The sequence below is a fragment of the Anneissia japonica genome, unplaced genomic scaffold (genome assembly GCF_011630105.1).
Source record: "Anneissia japonica isolate Jap-2015-1 unplaced genomic scaffold, ASM1163010v1 scaffold287737_len543101_cov190, whole genome shotgun sequence".
Taxonomy (NCBI): domain Eukaryota; kingdom Metazoa; phylum Echinodermata; class Crinoidea; order Comatulida; family Comatulidae; genus Anneissia; species Anneissia japonica.
In genome coordinates, this window is record NW_022726340.1 from 444293 (window position 1) to 456943 (window position 12651).

Sequence of the window (12651 nt, forward strand, 5' to 3'; positions counted from 1 at the left end):
TGACGATTTGTTATCTCCCAAGATGCACCAGTTAATCAACAAACATGGCTGCCCACTCGGTGCAAGTGAGTGTCGAGTCCTTGTTAGAAAATCAAGTACAAGAGGTGTCTCTAGATGGACAGGAGACGTACAACAAGTATGGTTAATGAGTGTCATTCAAATGATATATTTTTTAACTAAAATACATTTATTTACCTGGCTTACTTTTTATGATTTTGACATTAAATTCTAGGCCAGGCCTTCCTCTCGGCCAGTCGCAAATATTTTTTTCATGCCCATTCGACACCGTGACCCTGCCTGGTTTTAGTTGGGTGTGGCCTAGCCAGAGGCCTAGCAGTGCATAATGAATCGACTACTTAGCTATAGCACATGTCACCAGTGAACCACATAAATTGATGTGACCATATGACTCGCTTTTTTTTGTTAGCACTCTGCTGATATTTTTTTTGTAAAAATAAGTTCAGATTCAGACCTGCCTAGCCGGTCGCCTAGCCTACCTAGCTAGGACCTAGCTAGCTAGGCCTATCCGGCCCCGGGTCTCTGGCCCTGTCTTAAGTAACATTTTTAGGCCTAACATAAATAATGTAAAGAAGGTTTGGCCTAGGTCTAAAAACTATTTCTGACATTGCAAATAGTGTATTTAAATTCAGGGCCTATATTATTCATGTAATTTATATTAAATTGAATTTGGTGGTTGGCCTTTTTCACGAATCAGTAGACATCATGAAGTGATGACAAACATTGCAAATCAGCGGTGCGTAACCAACAGAAATAAGATAAGCTTTTGGGCGGATTTTCTGACATCATGTTATTTAAAAAATCATAATTCCATAACGGGGCGTTGTATCCAAAAAAAATTTCGAGCAAAATGTTCTTAAAAAGCTAGTCTACATCACTATATGATTGAAAAAAAATTGGAAAATGTTTTTGATCTCTGAAATCAAGATGGAAAAAGAAAAGCCTATCTAAGTAGTGTATTAAAATAGGCCTATGCATTGCAGTGCAGTAGCATAGCACTTTCGTGTTGTTACTGTTCCAGGTACTGATAATATACAGATTTCTCTTATTATAAAGTACAAGTTATGTTTTATAAAGAAGTATAGTAAATCATGTTTTTAACACAGGAAACTCTCATATGGTAACTAAAACCATGCTAGTCCAGAGTATTACTAGTACTACTGCACTGTAATGCATATACCTATTTTAATACACTACTTGGATAGGCTTTTCTTTTTCCATCTTGATTTCAGAGGTCAAAAACATTTTTCAATTTTTTTTCAATCATATAGTGGTGTAGACTAGTCTTTTAAGAACATTTTGCTGGAAAAAATTTTTGGATACGATGCCCTGTTATGGAGTTACGATTTTTTAAATAACATGATGTCAGAAAATCCGCCCAAAAGCTTATCTTATTTCTGATGGCTACGCACCGCTGATTCGCAATGTTTGTCATCACTTCAAGATGTCTACCGATTCGTGAAAAAGGCCTATTAAAAATCATTTAATCCTTATAATTTTTATATTTGAATTAGGCCATTGTCTATGTCAGAGAACTTGGCAAAGTTGGCCCAGAAAATTGACTTCAGCAAAGAAGTAGACTTGAGAGGCATCAAAGAAGAGGAGGAAGAAGACGAAGACAAAGCAGATGGTACAACATCTTTCCAACATCCACAGTGGCCTTGGGAAAGTGTTAGAAATAAACTTAGGTGAGGAAGTTGAGTGGTTTTGATTGAAACAGTTACTTCATGACTGTCATTGTCATCATCACTATCATAGTGCCCAGAACTAAGCCCGGGAAGGGAGGCACTGTAAAATTACATCATCAACTTTTATAGCTCTGGTATCATGTAGTACTTTCAATATCATTTACATTTCTCTTTCTTCTTTTCTTTTCTTCTCTCTCTTTTTTTCTTTTTTTTGAAGGGGGAGGGAGATCTATAATCCATCACAATACCCTGGTATCTGCCCCTGTATTATCTCATTAATATCATTAAGACGTCTTTTGCAGACTAATAATTTTACTAATATTCTTGTCTGTATAAATATGTCAACTGTACATAGTTGAAATGTAATTAAAAAAAATAATATACATTTTTTATAATCATCCTTGAGTACATATCTCAATATTTCTTGGGGAAATTTAATATTTTGATTAATGTATTTCTCTGTATACAGAACTGCATTCACAGAAATCAGTGTTTTGTCAGACATAATTCATATAGCCAAGGAAAAGAAGTATTTGGTGTTAGATCCAGTCTCTCAAGAAGCACCTGTCCACCGCCCGGTTCTTAAATTAGTTGCAAAGAAAAAGGTGAGATATGTTGTGAAATAAAGTGACTCATTCGTCCTGGTAGAATGGCAAAGAAAATCAGGCTCAAACTGGGCATGTAGGGATCTTTGGCACCTGCAATGCATGCTACCACTGGTGTTGAATTAGGTCATACTCCACAAGACAATCCTCTTCTCTTTTTTTTATAAGTATTGTATACAAATCCTTTTAATCTAAGCTTATATCACCCATGTATATGACTTGTCCTTTAGGCACAAGGGCCAATGGTTTGCCAAGCAGCAAACCTAATAACTTTTCTAAGTGGCAATCTCTTCAGAAGACAATTCATACACACAAGGTGCTCTACACAAACTTAGTCTCATTATGGGGCTTAGGGAGTAGAGTTGTTTTGGCCATGAGGAAAATTCTCTTGTCAACTTTAACTTGCGATTGCTGAAAATACAATCAAATACAACTAGTTACCCATAGCGCTTATGTAAAAAAATTTAGATTCCTTCTAGTTAGGACAAAAGAAATCTTGCTGTATTCTATCCACACTGGTGAACCACACAGGTGTCTTTATTAATGATTAAATGGACGTTCTTTTAGGCCTTAACAGGAGCTGCCGAAATTTTGCTGAAGGGTGCCAAAGTGCTAAGCAAACCCACGACTGAGACAAATTGTCCTGATTTCCATGCTGAACTCCTCAAACTATGTCAGCATTGGAGGTTAAAGAAGGTTGGCAACAGTATCCTTGGCGATCTCAGCTTTAAATCAGGTAAGCAGAGATAATGCCCTTTCCTTCTAATCCCAGAGTTGTGGGTTCAACTCATTGACTCAACAGTACACTTTATTGTTTACCTTATTATTCAACTTAATTTTTGAAGAGTCATCAATGATATATGATTTTGCAACCGGCATGATCATTTGCTGCTATATCATCATCATCTTTGGAGTACAACAGCAATATTTTTTTATTTTTTTTTTAGAATCACAATCTATATAACGCCTATTGCAATCTGCAGAATATGCCAGGCACTGGCATCATTATTTCCCTGGTCACTGATACATTTTTGTGCAACTTTCTCTGCTCCCTGGGGAGTACCCCTCGTCATACTGCTTTATACGCCCAAGCACATACGTCCAGTGCTACAGCATCCTACCAGGTAGCCATTTATACTCATAGGTGGAAAGAGGCAAATATAAGTAAAGTGCCTTGCCCAAGCACACTTACAAGCAATGTGACGAGCGTCGATCTTGAACTCACGATCTCACGATCAGAAGTCCAACATCTTACACACTGTGCCACATGCTCCTACAAATGTATAATATATTCAGTTACAATGCATTGGCACTGGGTTGACAGCTCACATGATCATGGTCCTTGATTTCAGCGTTTCAAAGGTAAATCATGAATAATATATACATTGTGAGGATTGCTAACATCTAGAAAGTGTGCTTTCTTGTTATTTTGTTTTTTTGATACGTATATACACATACATATACATTCGTTTGTTCAAAATTTGTGCACGATGAGCCAGGAAATTTTTTGACATAATAAGCCATTGTCAGTCCACTGCAAGACAAAGCCCTAACATGCTGCTTCTACAGGTCTCTTTCATGCAACCAGTATTGATGTCCATCTATTTCTTTGTCTTCCATTAATACTATATAATAAATGATGTTTTAACTTGTTTTAATTCTTTTATATTTTTTGCTTTATATCTTTAATCATAATACAGTACATGAAATTTTACATTTTGGTTGCAATTTTTAATATTTTATTAGTAGTCAGATTATATTTTTTATGTAGTGTATCAAACTGCTTATTATCTTAATCTAATTTCTTAATTCTACTTTTAGCTGGATCTAGGTTTTGGCATAATGGTGTATTTGAGGTTATAAAAACACCTGATAGTGATCAGACAACCGGTGCTATAAATGGAGTCAATAAGAGTCCCTTGCAAGTGATGTTACCCACCGACTTGGAGGGAACCAGCTACATTCAAGTTATAATACAAATAGGTTTGTTGATTTGAATTACTTTCTATGATTTAATTAATGTAATTTAAATTAATAATAATAATAACGTAGTTATTATATATCTAGACGTAGGTCAAGGTATAGAAAAACATTGTTTTGATGGGATTTGAACTCAAGACCTTTTGATTGCTGCTCAGGTGCTCTCCCAACAGAGTTGTGAGGACAAGCAAGTATGCTGGCTTGGATTTTCCCATTAGGCCACTCAGATATATATATATATATATATATATATATATATATATATATATATATATATATATATATATGTATATGTATATGTATATGTATATGTATATATAATGCATAAGCCTTTATTCATACCATGAACTTCTTCGTGGGACTGCCTTATGTAAATTTTTGTCTACCTAATTATTTTTGGCTTTATTCATTGCTACCAGTTTCAATGATCATGATGTGGTTAGGTAACTTTTTTGAGAATTTTGTCTCTTGTAAGTTACATTTAATTCCACTGCACTACACAAATAACAGTGTGCATGGGACCATTGGCTTATTGTCCTATCAGAAAGACAAGGTAATTAGGATGGACAAAATTGAGGAGCAGCATCAGAAATATTTGAATGTGCTTCTCCCTCCAAAAAAATTTCTACAGAAAAGGTCTAGTTGTTCAAGTGACTTGGGTTTTTTCTTTTATAAGCTAACCATAAATATTGGTGCTTTTGCACAACTATAGGTACAAGAAAAATTAAAAAGTTTTCTCGCAGTCATTTTTAATTTGAGGACACGTTATAATGAGATACATGGAATCACAATGTTCGTCCATTTTTTTTTAGTTTGTTTCCTTCTGTCAAATATAATACAGACCACTTGAATTAATATTATGAAGACCAAACAAGTGTACAAGATCACACCAAAAAGAAAATTTAATTTTAATTGATGTTATTCTTTATATTTGTTGGCAGGCGATGCAGACATTGCATCAACAGTTGTCTCTCAGATGAGCCGTAGTAAAGTGTCAGCCGACGCTCACTGGCAGGAGCGGCTTGAAGCAGCTCAGAATGTTCTTTTCTGTAAAGAATTATTCTCTCAGGTAGGCCTAGCTGTCAATATAAAATAAAAAAACTCATTACTAAAAAATGGCAATGGTTGGTAATGACCATATACTTGTATAAACTTGAGAAGTATAAAATACTTTTTTGATGTTTATATTTTTTTTACTTCATGATTTTCTGTAGTATGATCTTATTTGTAATGTAATGATAATTTGTAGGATTGAAAACAGTTGGATTGTGGTTGTGATATATTTTTCTTCCCATTATGGCAATGAGGAAAAGCCCTATGTTCTGTTTACACAAGTCTAGCTGTTATTGTTGTTGTGGTTATTCATATTATTATTTCTTTCTATTAATTTAATACTGTACTCTTTTTTGGACACCTGCAGATAGCAAGGGAAGCGGTTCAGTTGAAGTCCCCCGTACCACATCTCGTCATTGGCAACCAAATCATATGCTCATTGTTTCCACGTGTGCAACTCAGAATAACACTCTGCCATGACTCAAATGCTGATGATGGGGTAGGTAACAAATATTTCATTGCAATAGACCTCTCCGCTAAGCCCCGCCCCTTGGATATTGTTGCTAAGGTCCCACGACGACAGTGTGAAAACATATGCGAACACGTGCGTTTGTGGGACAACACGTGTATTTGTGAGATCAGTTAAGTTTGATTGACACTCCGGAAATGTCTATTGCTGGCTCTTCATATTTCAAATGTTGGCGTCCTTGGGTCCTGTGGCTGAAATACGTGTGATTCAAGCATGCTGTCTTTCATAAAAGAAATTTTATTGTTTTAATTTGTTTAACTTTCACACATAGATTCCGCCTATGCAGACCAGTGATCAAAACACATCGCTGGAGCATTCTCTGCATCAAATGTTGAAGGCTTTGCACATCAGCAACCAGTACACTGCAACACCACATCCAGTGACCATGTCCCATGTGGTCAGTAAGAAACGAAGGCTAGCTGGTCCAAATGCATCGACTAAGAGAGATGTAACAGACAAGCAGCATGGGTTAGTCTTTTATATATTTTCATTACTTGTTCTCTTTTCCTTTTAATTTATATAATCCAAATATCATGCTTATGTACTGCAATTGATATGACAATCATTACACTGAAGGCTGTGGTAAGACTTAAATTCTGGTTTCTGAATCTGAAGATATCCGATTAATGATATGTGGTACTACCTCTGGAGTATTTATCATGTACTGCAATTGATTAGAAAATCATTTCACTGAAGGCTGTGTTGAGACTTAAATTATGGTTAAAGATGTTTTGTCATAATAGAAATTATAAAAAATTATTACATTAAGGATTTGCAGTACTGCTTGTGGCATATCTATCTGGAAACTTTCATTAAACGATTTAATTGCTCATTTTAAAAAAGATCATATAATTTACAAACTTGCAATAAACTGATAAAGTTTAGTATCCAGTTTATTTTATGCCAAGATGAAAAAATTAGTATTAGTCATTTGTATGAATTGAGCCTTATAAATTGCCACTTCTACAATATGTTTTAATAAGTTTAGAATAATACCATTAATACAATCTGAACTAATTAAGACATGCATGGAGTCTGCAAAGTTCTAATTCCTTGTTTTGTAATTTTTAATGTTTATAATTAATGATTTTTTGTACAGTATTTTGTAATATTTTTATTAATGTTTTTAAGTCATCCTATTATCAGCTTTTAGCTGTTGGATAGTGAAATAAAATAAAAAATAAATAAATGTAACTTGAAATCTGAAAAAATATACTTACAAGACTAACATGACTGGTGATACCTGTACTATATTTTTATTTTTTTATTTTATAGAGAATGTATTCTAGAAAGAATAATAAAACAAGCCAAACATATAGTGCTCAGGAAGAGGTAAGTGAAACTTGTTTTGAAGTTGAAATCGACTACTGTACTTCTCGAGTATAAGCCCACTTTACGCCCAATTCTACATACCACCCTTTCCTCGGGCAAAAGCCCAGGGTATGACTTTTACAAATATTCTCACAAAAACATCTAATATTGGCTTTGAATACAGTGTTGAAAACTTGTCATTTAATTGAAAGTGGGTTCCTTATGTATAAGGCCACTCCCAAAAAATTTACCTAATTTTGTGTCAGGGTGGGTGGGGGGCTTATATTAGAGGAACTAAGGTAATAATATTAGTATCATAATAACGTTATCTTTTGGTCACACCATGCTGTGTTGTATTTTCTGTGTAGTAATTGGTGAGACATTCATGATGAGAATTAAATACTGAAAAAAAAAAATATAGAATAAAAAAATGGAAATAGAATCTAAAACAATGAATTGAAAGTTTTTATTTAGTTTTTAATTTTAAAAAAAATGTATTTATTTGTTTACTTTTAAGGGTTGCCAAGGTGATAGATGAATTTGCAAGAGAGCACAGTGATCCAACTCTAATCACGCATTGGGGATCGTCCACTCAACCTCTGCTATCAACAGTCATAATAAACATTGTTTCACAGGGTTATGATCAGATGCAAAAGTAAGGCCCATTTCATTATGTTTTGATTTGTATTTTGCTTTTACTTTGTTCTAGTAACATGATTTAATTAATGGTTTAATTTTGCATAGATATGAATGAGCAAACGAGTATTAATTAATTAATAAAACAATAATAAACAATAATTAAACAATAAATAAAATTTGTATAGCACTCATATCCATTTTAAAGAAATGCCAAATTTGCTTGAAAAAAATTTAAAATGGGGAAAAAGAAAACAAGAAAACATAATTCATATAACTAAGCCATAATATAGATAAGTGCACTAACACTGTCTGTTTCTATATTGTTTGTGTAGAACCATCTTCCAACTTTTCATTGAGTGTGACCATGTTCAAGCAGTTTTGCGAGATGGACGCGTTGCACATCTCTCATATGAGGAACAAGATCTTTATGATCTTCTCCTAAGTCAGGTACTAAAACATTTACATGGTATTGTTAAGCTTTTTGTAAGAAAACAGTATGGCATGGCACTATCCATGCCCATTCCCATGTTATACCTATCTCACATATTCTCGTAGTTCAATAGGCCTATCATAGGTCCTTCGTCATTTTAAATAAACGTTTGTAAATGCTTGTGTCTTCATTGTGTTATTGATTCATTTTAACACTGCATACTATATTTAACACCCTGATTCTAAAAGTTTCATTACACACATGCCAATAACATACTCTGGATTAAGTGCTGCGTCACAAATTTCTGGAGCCACCACTGAAAATTGTATCATGTATACAATGGCAAGGGTAATAATTAAGTATTACTTCTTTTGAACAGGTTTCTTCTCATCAAATTATCACACTTTCGGTGCTTGCAAAGTTTATACGTATGCAGATTTTACAACAAAACATCCAAGTGGGGGTAGGGGAAATGGCCAAACTTGGTAATGCTTCTTCTCTCATGCTGTTAACACCAAATGGAAAAAAGTCAGTATTATATTCAATGCCTTATTTATCTCTTATGCTGCATTTATGTTAATGCTAGTGCAAGGATTACTTTCATGCTCATGCACTGAATTACCTTAAAAAAATTACCAATCAATTTTAAGATGAAATAATAGAATGGAATTAAGCACTGCGATTAAAAAGTAACAATACATTATTGTTAAATAGTCTTTTTATCATTTCAGTACAATTTCAGTGCGCTCAGATCCATTAAATGGAATCAAAGTGTTCGTACAAGGTACCAAGCCCCCGTATTCCAGTCCCGAGCCCAAGAGCAATATTGTAACTGACCCTAAGTATGACAACTTTACAACGTCGTTCAGAGAGGTCGATTGGAAGAGATTACCAGGAAGGAACTTCATCCATTCAATGGAACTTATGATGGCTGCCCTTATGTAATACGGACATTGAGTGGAATTGAATAGTTTGGTGGCTACGATGCTTGCCTTCCAATTCTCTCACTAATGCACATAAAAGCATTACACATTATCATCACCACCAGCTGTCTGAGACACTGATTTATTTTTTAATAATTAAACATTTTTAAATTTTATTTACAGCACTGTATTCTGAATACAAAATAACATTCATGGATAAAAACGCAATAAAGTACCAAAAAAGGCAAGCCTACTTCCATTGTGGTCCAAATAGTACTCTAGGTTGGTCAAATCAGAGAGCCTTCCTGATGGTGTTGGGGCCAGCTATGTAATGTAACATAGTGAAGATGCTGTAGAAACAGTGTATCGATTTTATGGAATCCTGACTTTAGCCTCATTATGAGATTTGCAGTGGCGGTGTTACAGGGGGAATTCCCCCCCCCAGAAAATGTTCTTGTCTTCCCAGGCCCCCCCCCCCCAGGAAAGAAGAAAACCACATTTTGTCGGGGAAAAAAGAAAATTATATGTATTTTCTACATATAAGTAGACTATTTATATATGAAATCGATTAAGTAAACCTTTTGAAAACCCTAAATTGTCACATTTTTCGGGCCCTGCCCCCTGAACCACTTTCTAAGTATTTTAATCGACACCCAACAACACCCACTTTGCTCTCACAGGGGACCTTGGGCAAACCCAAAATTGTACTTTGCACCTCACTTGTTCCCCCCCCCCCCGCTCCCAGATTTCAAACTCTCGCACCGCCACTGGAGATTTTCAGCTTTACAAAGCATGAATGGGCCTTATGGGATAAAAGTAGATTCCTATTGTACAAGTCACCCACGATATAGAAGAAAAAGTTTAAAGCCTCATTTCTAACCCATTTCGTTTCCTAAATGCGCTGTAGAAAAGAAAAAATAGACTTGCAACAAGTCTGAGATTTCTAGAGTCCTAATTGTATATTAATTTTTTATTGGATTTCCGAAGAATTTTTTTATGGTTTTACTACTGACCGTAGGTCTATGGGGAACTATTCTGTTATGCAGAAAAGTACATGAAAAAATCATGTAAAACATTAATGTGGTTAATCAAAAGAAAACCTGTACATATTGTATAAATTGTATATTTATATTGAAATAAATCTGGATTAAATGATTGAAATTGTGTTCTTTATTCAAGTGTACTTAGGGGAATCTGATGTATACACTGCTTTGTTGTTGTGGTAGGAATGCAGTCCATAGCAGTTACGGTTTTTTTTCTGTTGAGATGGTAAAAAGAAAAAAAAGGATCGTCCCCAAACGCCTCAAAGGTTATTTTAAGGTGTCACACAGCACTTTCTTGGGGGCTTTCCCCGGACCCCCTAGGGTAGTAGTACTACCTTGATCGGCCCCACTTTTTGCCCCCTTTTTCAACAACTCTGGATATGCCTCTGAATACAATAGAAAATTTTCCATCAGATGGATGGACAATTCACAATCCTTGCCCCATCCTGATTAGTCAGCTGTCAATTTTGATAGACACTCTCCTATTGATCAAAGGTTAATTTTAAAATTCAAAATAATGGGTGTAGGGTCCATTTGTTTCAACAGACAAAACTTGGCGATTTCCGTAAGTTCCGTGCTTAACTGTACATCCAGCCTCCTTGCCTATTACACTGCTTTCCATAGCTTGTCTGCAGAGTCGTACAAACTCTGTATAGAGCCCAAGTCCAGCATGTTTTTCAATATTATAGTGGTATTGCATTGTTTTACCTTTGACCTTACCACCTAGTGTTGCTTGCGGAATGATCAGAAGGCTTCCTGGCAAATCAAGGATGGAAACATTTTTATCGGCCGTTTCACTTAGTTTCACGTTCAAAACAATAGAAGCTGCAACAGAAACAAAATTCATCTGTTAATTGTTAATAAATAACAGGAAAATGTACTATTGTACTACCTGTATTTCTAAACTTTAAATTAATGGTTTACTTTTGTTATTTAAATATCATAATTCTGTATACTTTTTAGTGTTGGAGTGTGGTTTGGTAACACTGTATATTTTTCTGTTAATTTAAATGAACTAAATAAAGCTACAGTAAAGAAAACTAAAAAAAGTATTACCCATTTTTTCAACCGTTTCCAAAGTTGCACCTTTTAAAAAACATATATAGACTACACAGCCCTCGGCAATCTATTAGTATGGTAAACAAAATAAACAAAATATTTAATGATTGTTTGAAATATTTCAATGGAAGGAATAAAAAAAAATATGACCGTGATTTTTTTTTGGGGGGGGCCGTGGCCCCCGCGACTTCCCCTAGATACGCGACTGCTATCGCCTGTATTGTTGTGCTGTTACTGTCAGTGTTGGGTTTCTGCACAAACTTTTGTGTTTTATCAGCAAGCTTAGTAGTATAATAAAACTAACTATTATTTAACATTTTGTTCCCCACAAAAAAAAAAAGGAAGAAATATCAAGAAAAAAAGATCCAGGCCATTTTATAGGTGTTTGTTCATAATAATGCATGCTTCTCATAGACAAAGCATAAACTAATTCCTCCATGGTCAGAGGGATCATCTTATTCAACACCATAAAAATCATGATGGTCTTGTTCCTTCTTTGCTCTATGCTTTTTATTGTATCAATCATATAAACAATAGGCCTACATGACTTTTATGTAACAATAAAAATTGACTTGAGACACAGTGATTTGTTGTATTTTTAGGCAGACAGTTTTTAGTATTATTATTTGAAAAACATTTCAAAGTAGGCCTATACTTTAATATAGGCCTACTGGACAAATACAAAACAAAATTAAACAGAAAAGGAATCAAAATACAGAGCGGTAATTAGCCTCCGAGAATAGCGGCGGCGCCAGGATTTCGACGGGGAGGGGGGGGGGGGTTGAAAGTCCCTAACGGGAACAAAGTAGGCAGGGTCAGGCGTTGCTAAAAGCAAAATATAACAAGCTACCAGGGAAACAGCTAAGTATAGCGAATTTGAATCTGAATAAGGGCGAAAAACTATCAATACTGTATGTTCGGTAAAAATAGGAAATTCGCACAAGTTAATATTCGCAAAACTGGATCCCCATGATGTACCGACAGGACGTTTCGACTAGCCAGCTTTTAGCTAGGCCTACGTTTTGAGCAAACCAGAGTTGGTAACTCCCTGCCATACCAACGCGTGTGACCATCACTTACATTTACCCATTCTGCATCACTGTCATTAGATGATGGCTTAACTTGTAGTCTCGCAGACAAACATCTCTGCATGATGATCCTAGCGTTGGGTAATGAGGCACTAGGCCTACTAGAACAAGCTTCTCGCACATTCATGGTGACTCGATGATGGCACATTGACATCAGGATCTGAGCGGAATATGAAAACACTTTCGCGAATACTAACTAGTGCGAATAGCTTCGAATACTAACTAGTGCGAATGGATCGGGAAACTGTTTACCATGGTAAGGTTTACCATGGTAAAACCGATGTA

The 12651-nt window shown here is 35.2% G+C and overlaps 2 protein-coding genes across 2 annotated transcripts; one reads left to right on the plus strand and one right to left on the minus strand.

The window, feature by feature from the left end:
* Positions 1 to 5: 5 nt before the first annotated feature.
* Positions 6 to 10337, plus strand: LOC117113084 (mediator of RNA polymerase II transcription subunit 17-like). Its single transcript, XM_033256308.1, has 13 exons — positions 6 to 136; positions 1533 to 1706; positions 2176 to 2311; positions 2879 to 3047; positions 4133 to 4294; positions 5233 to 5360; positions 5712 to 5843; positions 6145 to 6341; positions 7149 to 7205; positions 7702 to 7839; positions 8156 to 8270; positions 8633 to 8781; positions 8985 to 10337. Exons 1-13 carry the CDS (start codon positions 45 to 47, stop codon positions 9196 to 9198), a joined length of 1863 nt encoding a protein of 620 aa, XP_033112199.1. The 5' UTR covers positions 6 to 44; the 3' UTR covers positions 9199 to 10337.
* LOC117113086 (D-aminoacyl-tRNA deacylase 2-like) lies at positions 9305 to 12523 on the minus strand. The gene is made up of 3 exons (XM_033256312.1): positions 12359 to 12523; positions 11276 to 11345; positions 9305 to 11044 (listed from the first exon to the last, which is right to left on the minus strand). Exons 1-3 carry the CDS (start codon positions 12518 to 12520, stop codon positions 10722 to 10724), a joined length of 555 nt encoding a protein of 184 aa, XP_033112203.1. The 5' UTR covers positions 12521 to 12523; the 3' UTR covers positions 9305 to 10721.
* Positions 12524 to 12651: the final 128 nt, after the last annotated feature.

Coding starts and splice junctions, on each gene's coding strand:
- LOC117113084 (XM_033256308.1), top strand. CDS start 45: ATGGCTGCCCACTCGGTGCAAGTGAGTGTCGAGTCCTTGTTAGAAAAT. Junction 4,295..5,232: donor TCAAGTTATAATACAAATAG/GTTTGTTGATTT, acceptor ATTTGTTGGCAG/GCGATGCAGACATTGCATCA. Junction 7,206..7,701: donor CATATAGTGCTCAGGAAGAG/GTAAGTGAAACT, acceptor TTTACTTTTAAG/GGTTGCCAAGGTGATAGATG.
- LOC117113086 (XM_033256312.1), bottom strand. CDS start 12,520: ATGTCAATGTGCCATCATCGAGTCACCATGAATGTGCGAGAAGCTTGT. Junction 11,346..12,358: donor GTGATGCAGAATGGGTAAAT/GTAAGTGATGGT, acceptor CCATACTAATAG/ATTGCCGAGGGCTGTGTAGT. Junction 11,045..11,275: donor GGAAACGGTTGAAAAAATGG/GTAATACTTTTT, acceptor TTTCTGTTGCAG/CTTCTATTGTTTTGAACGTG.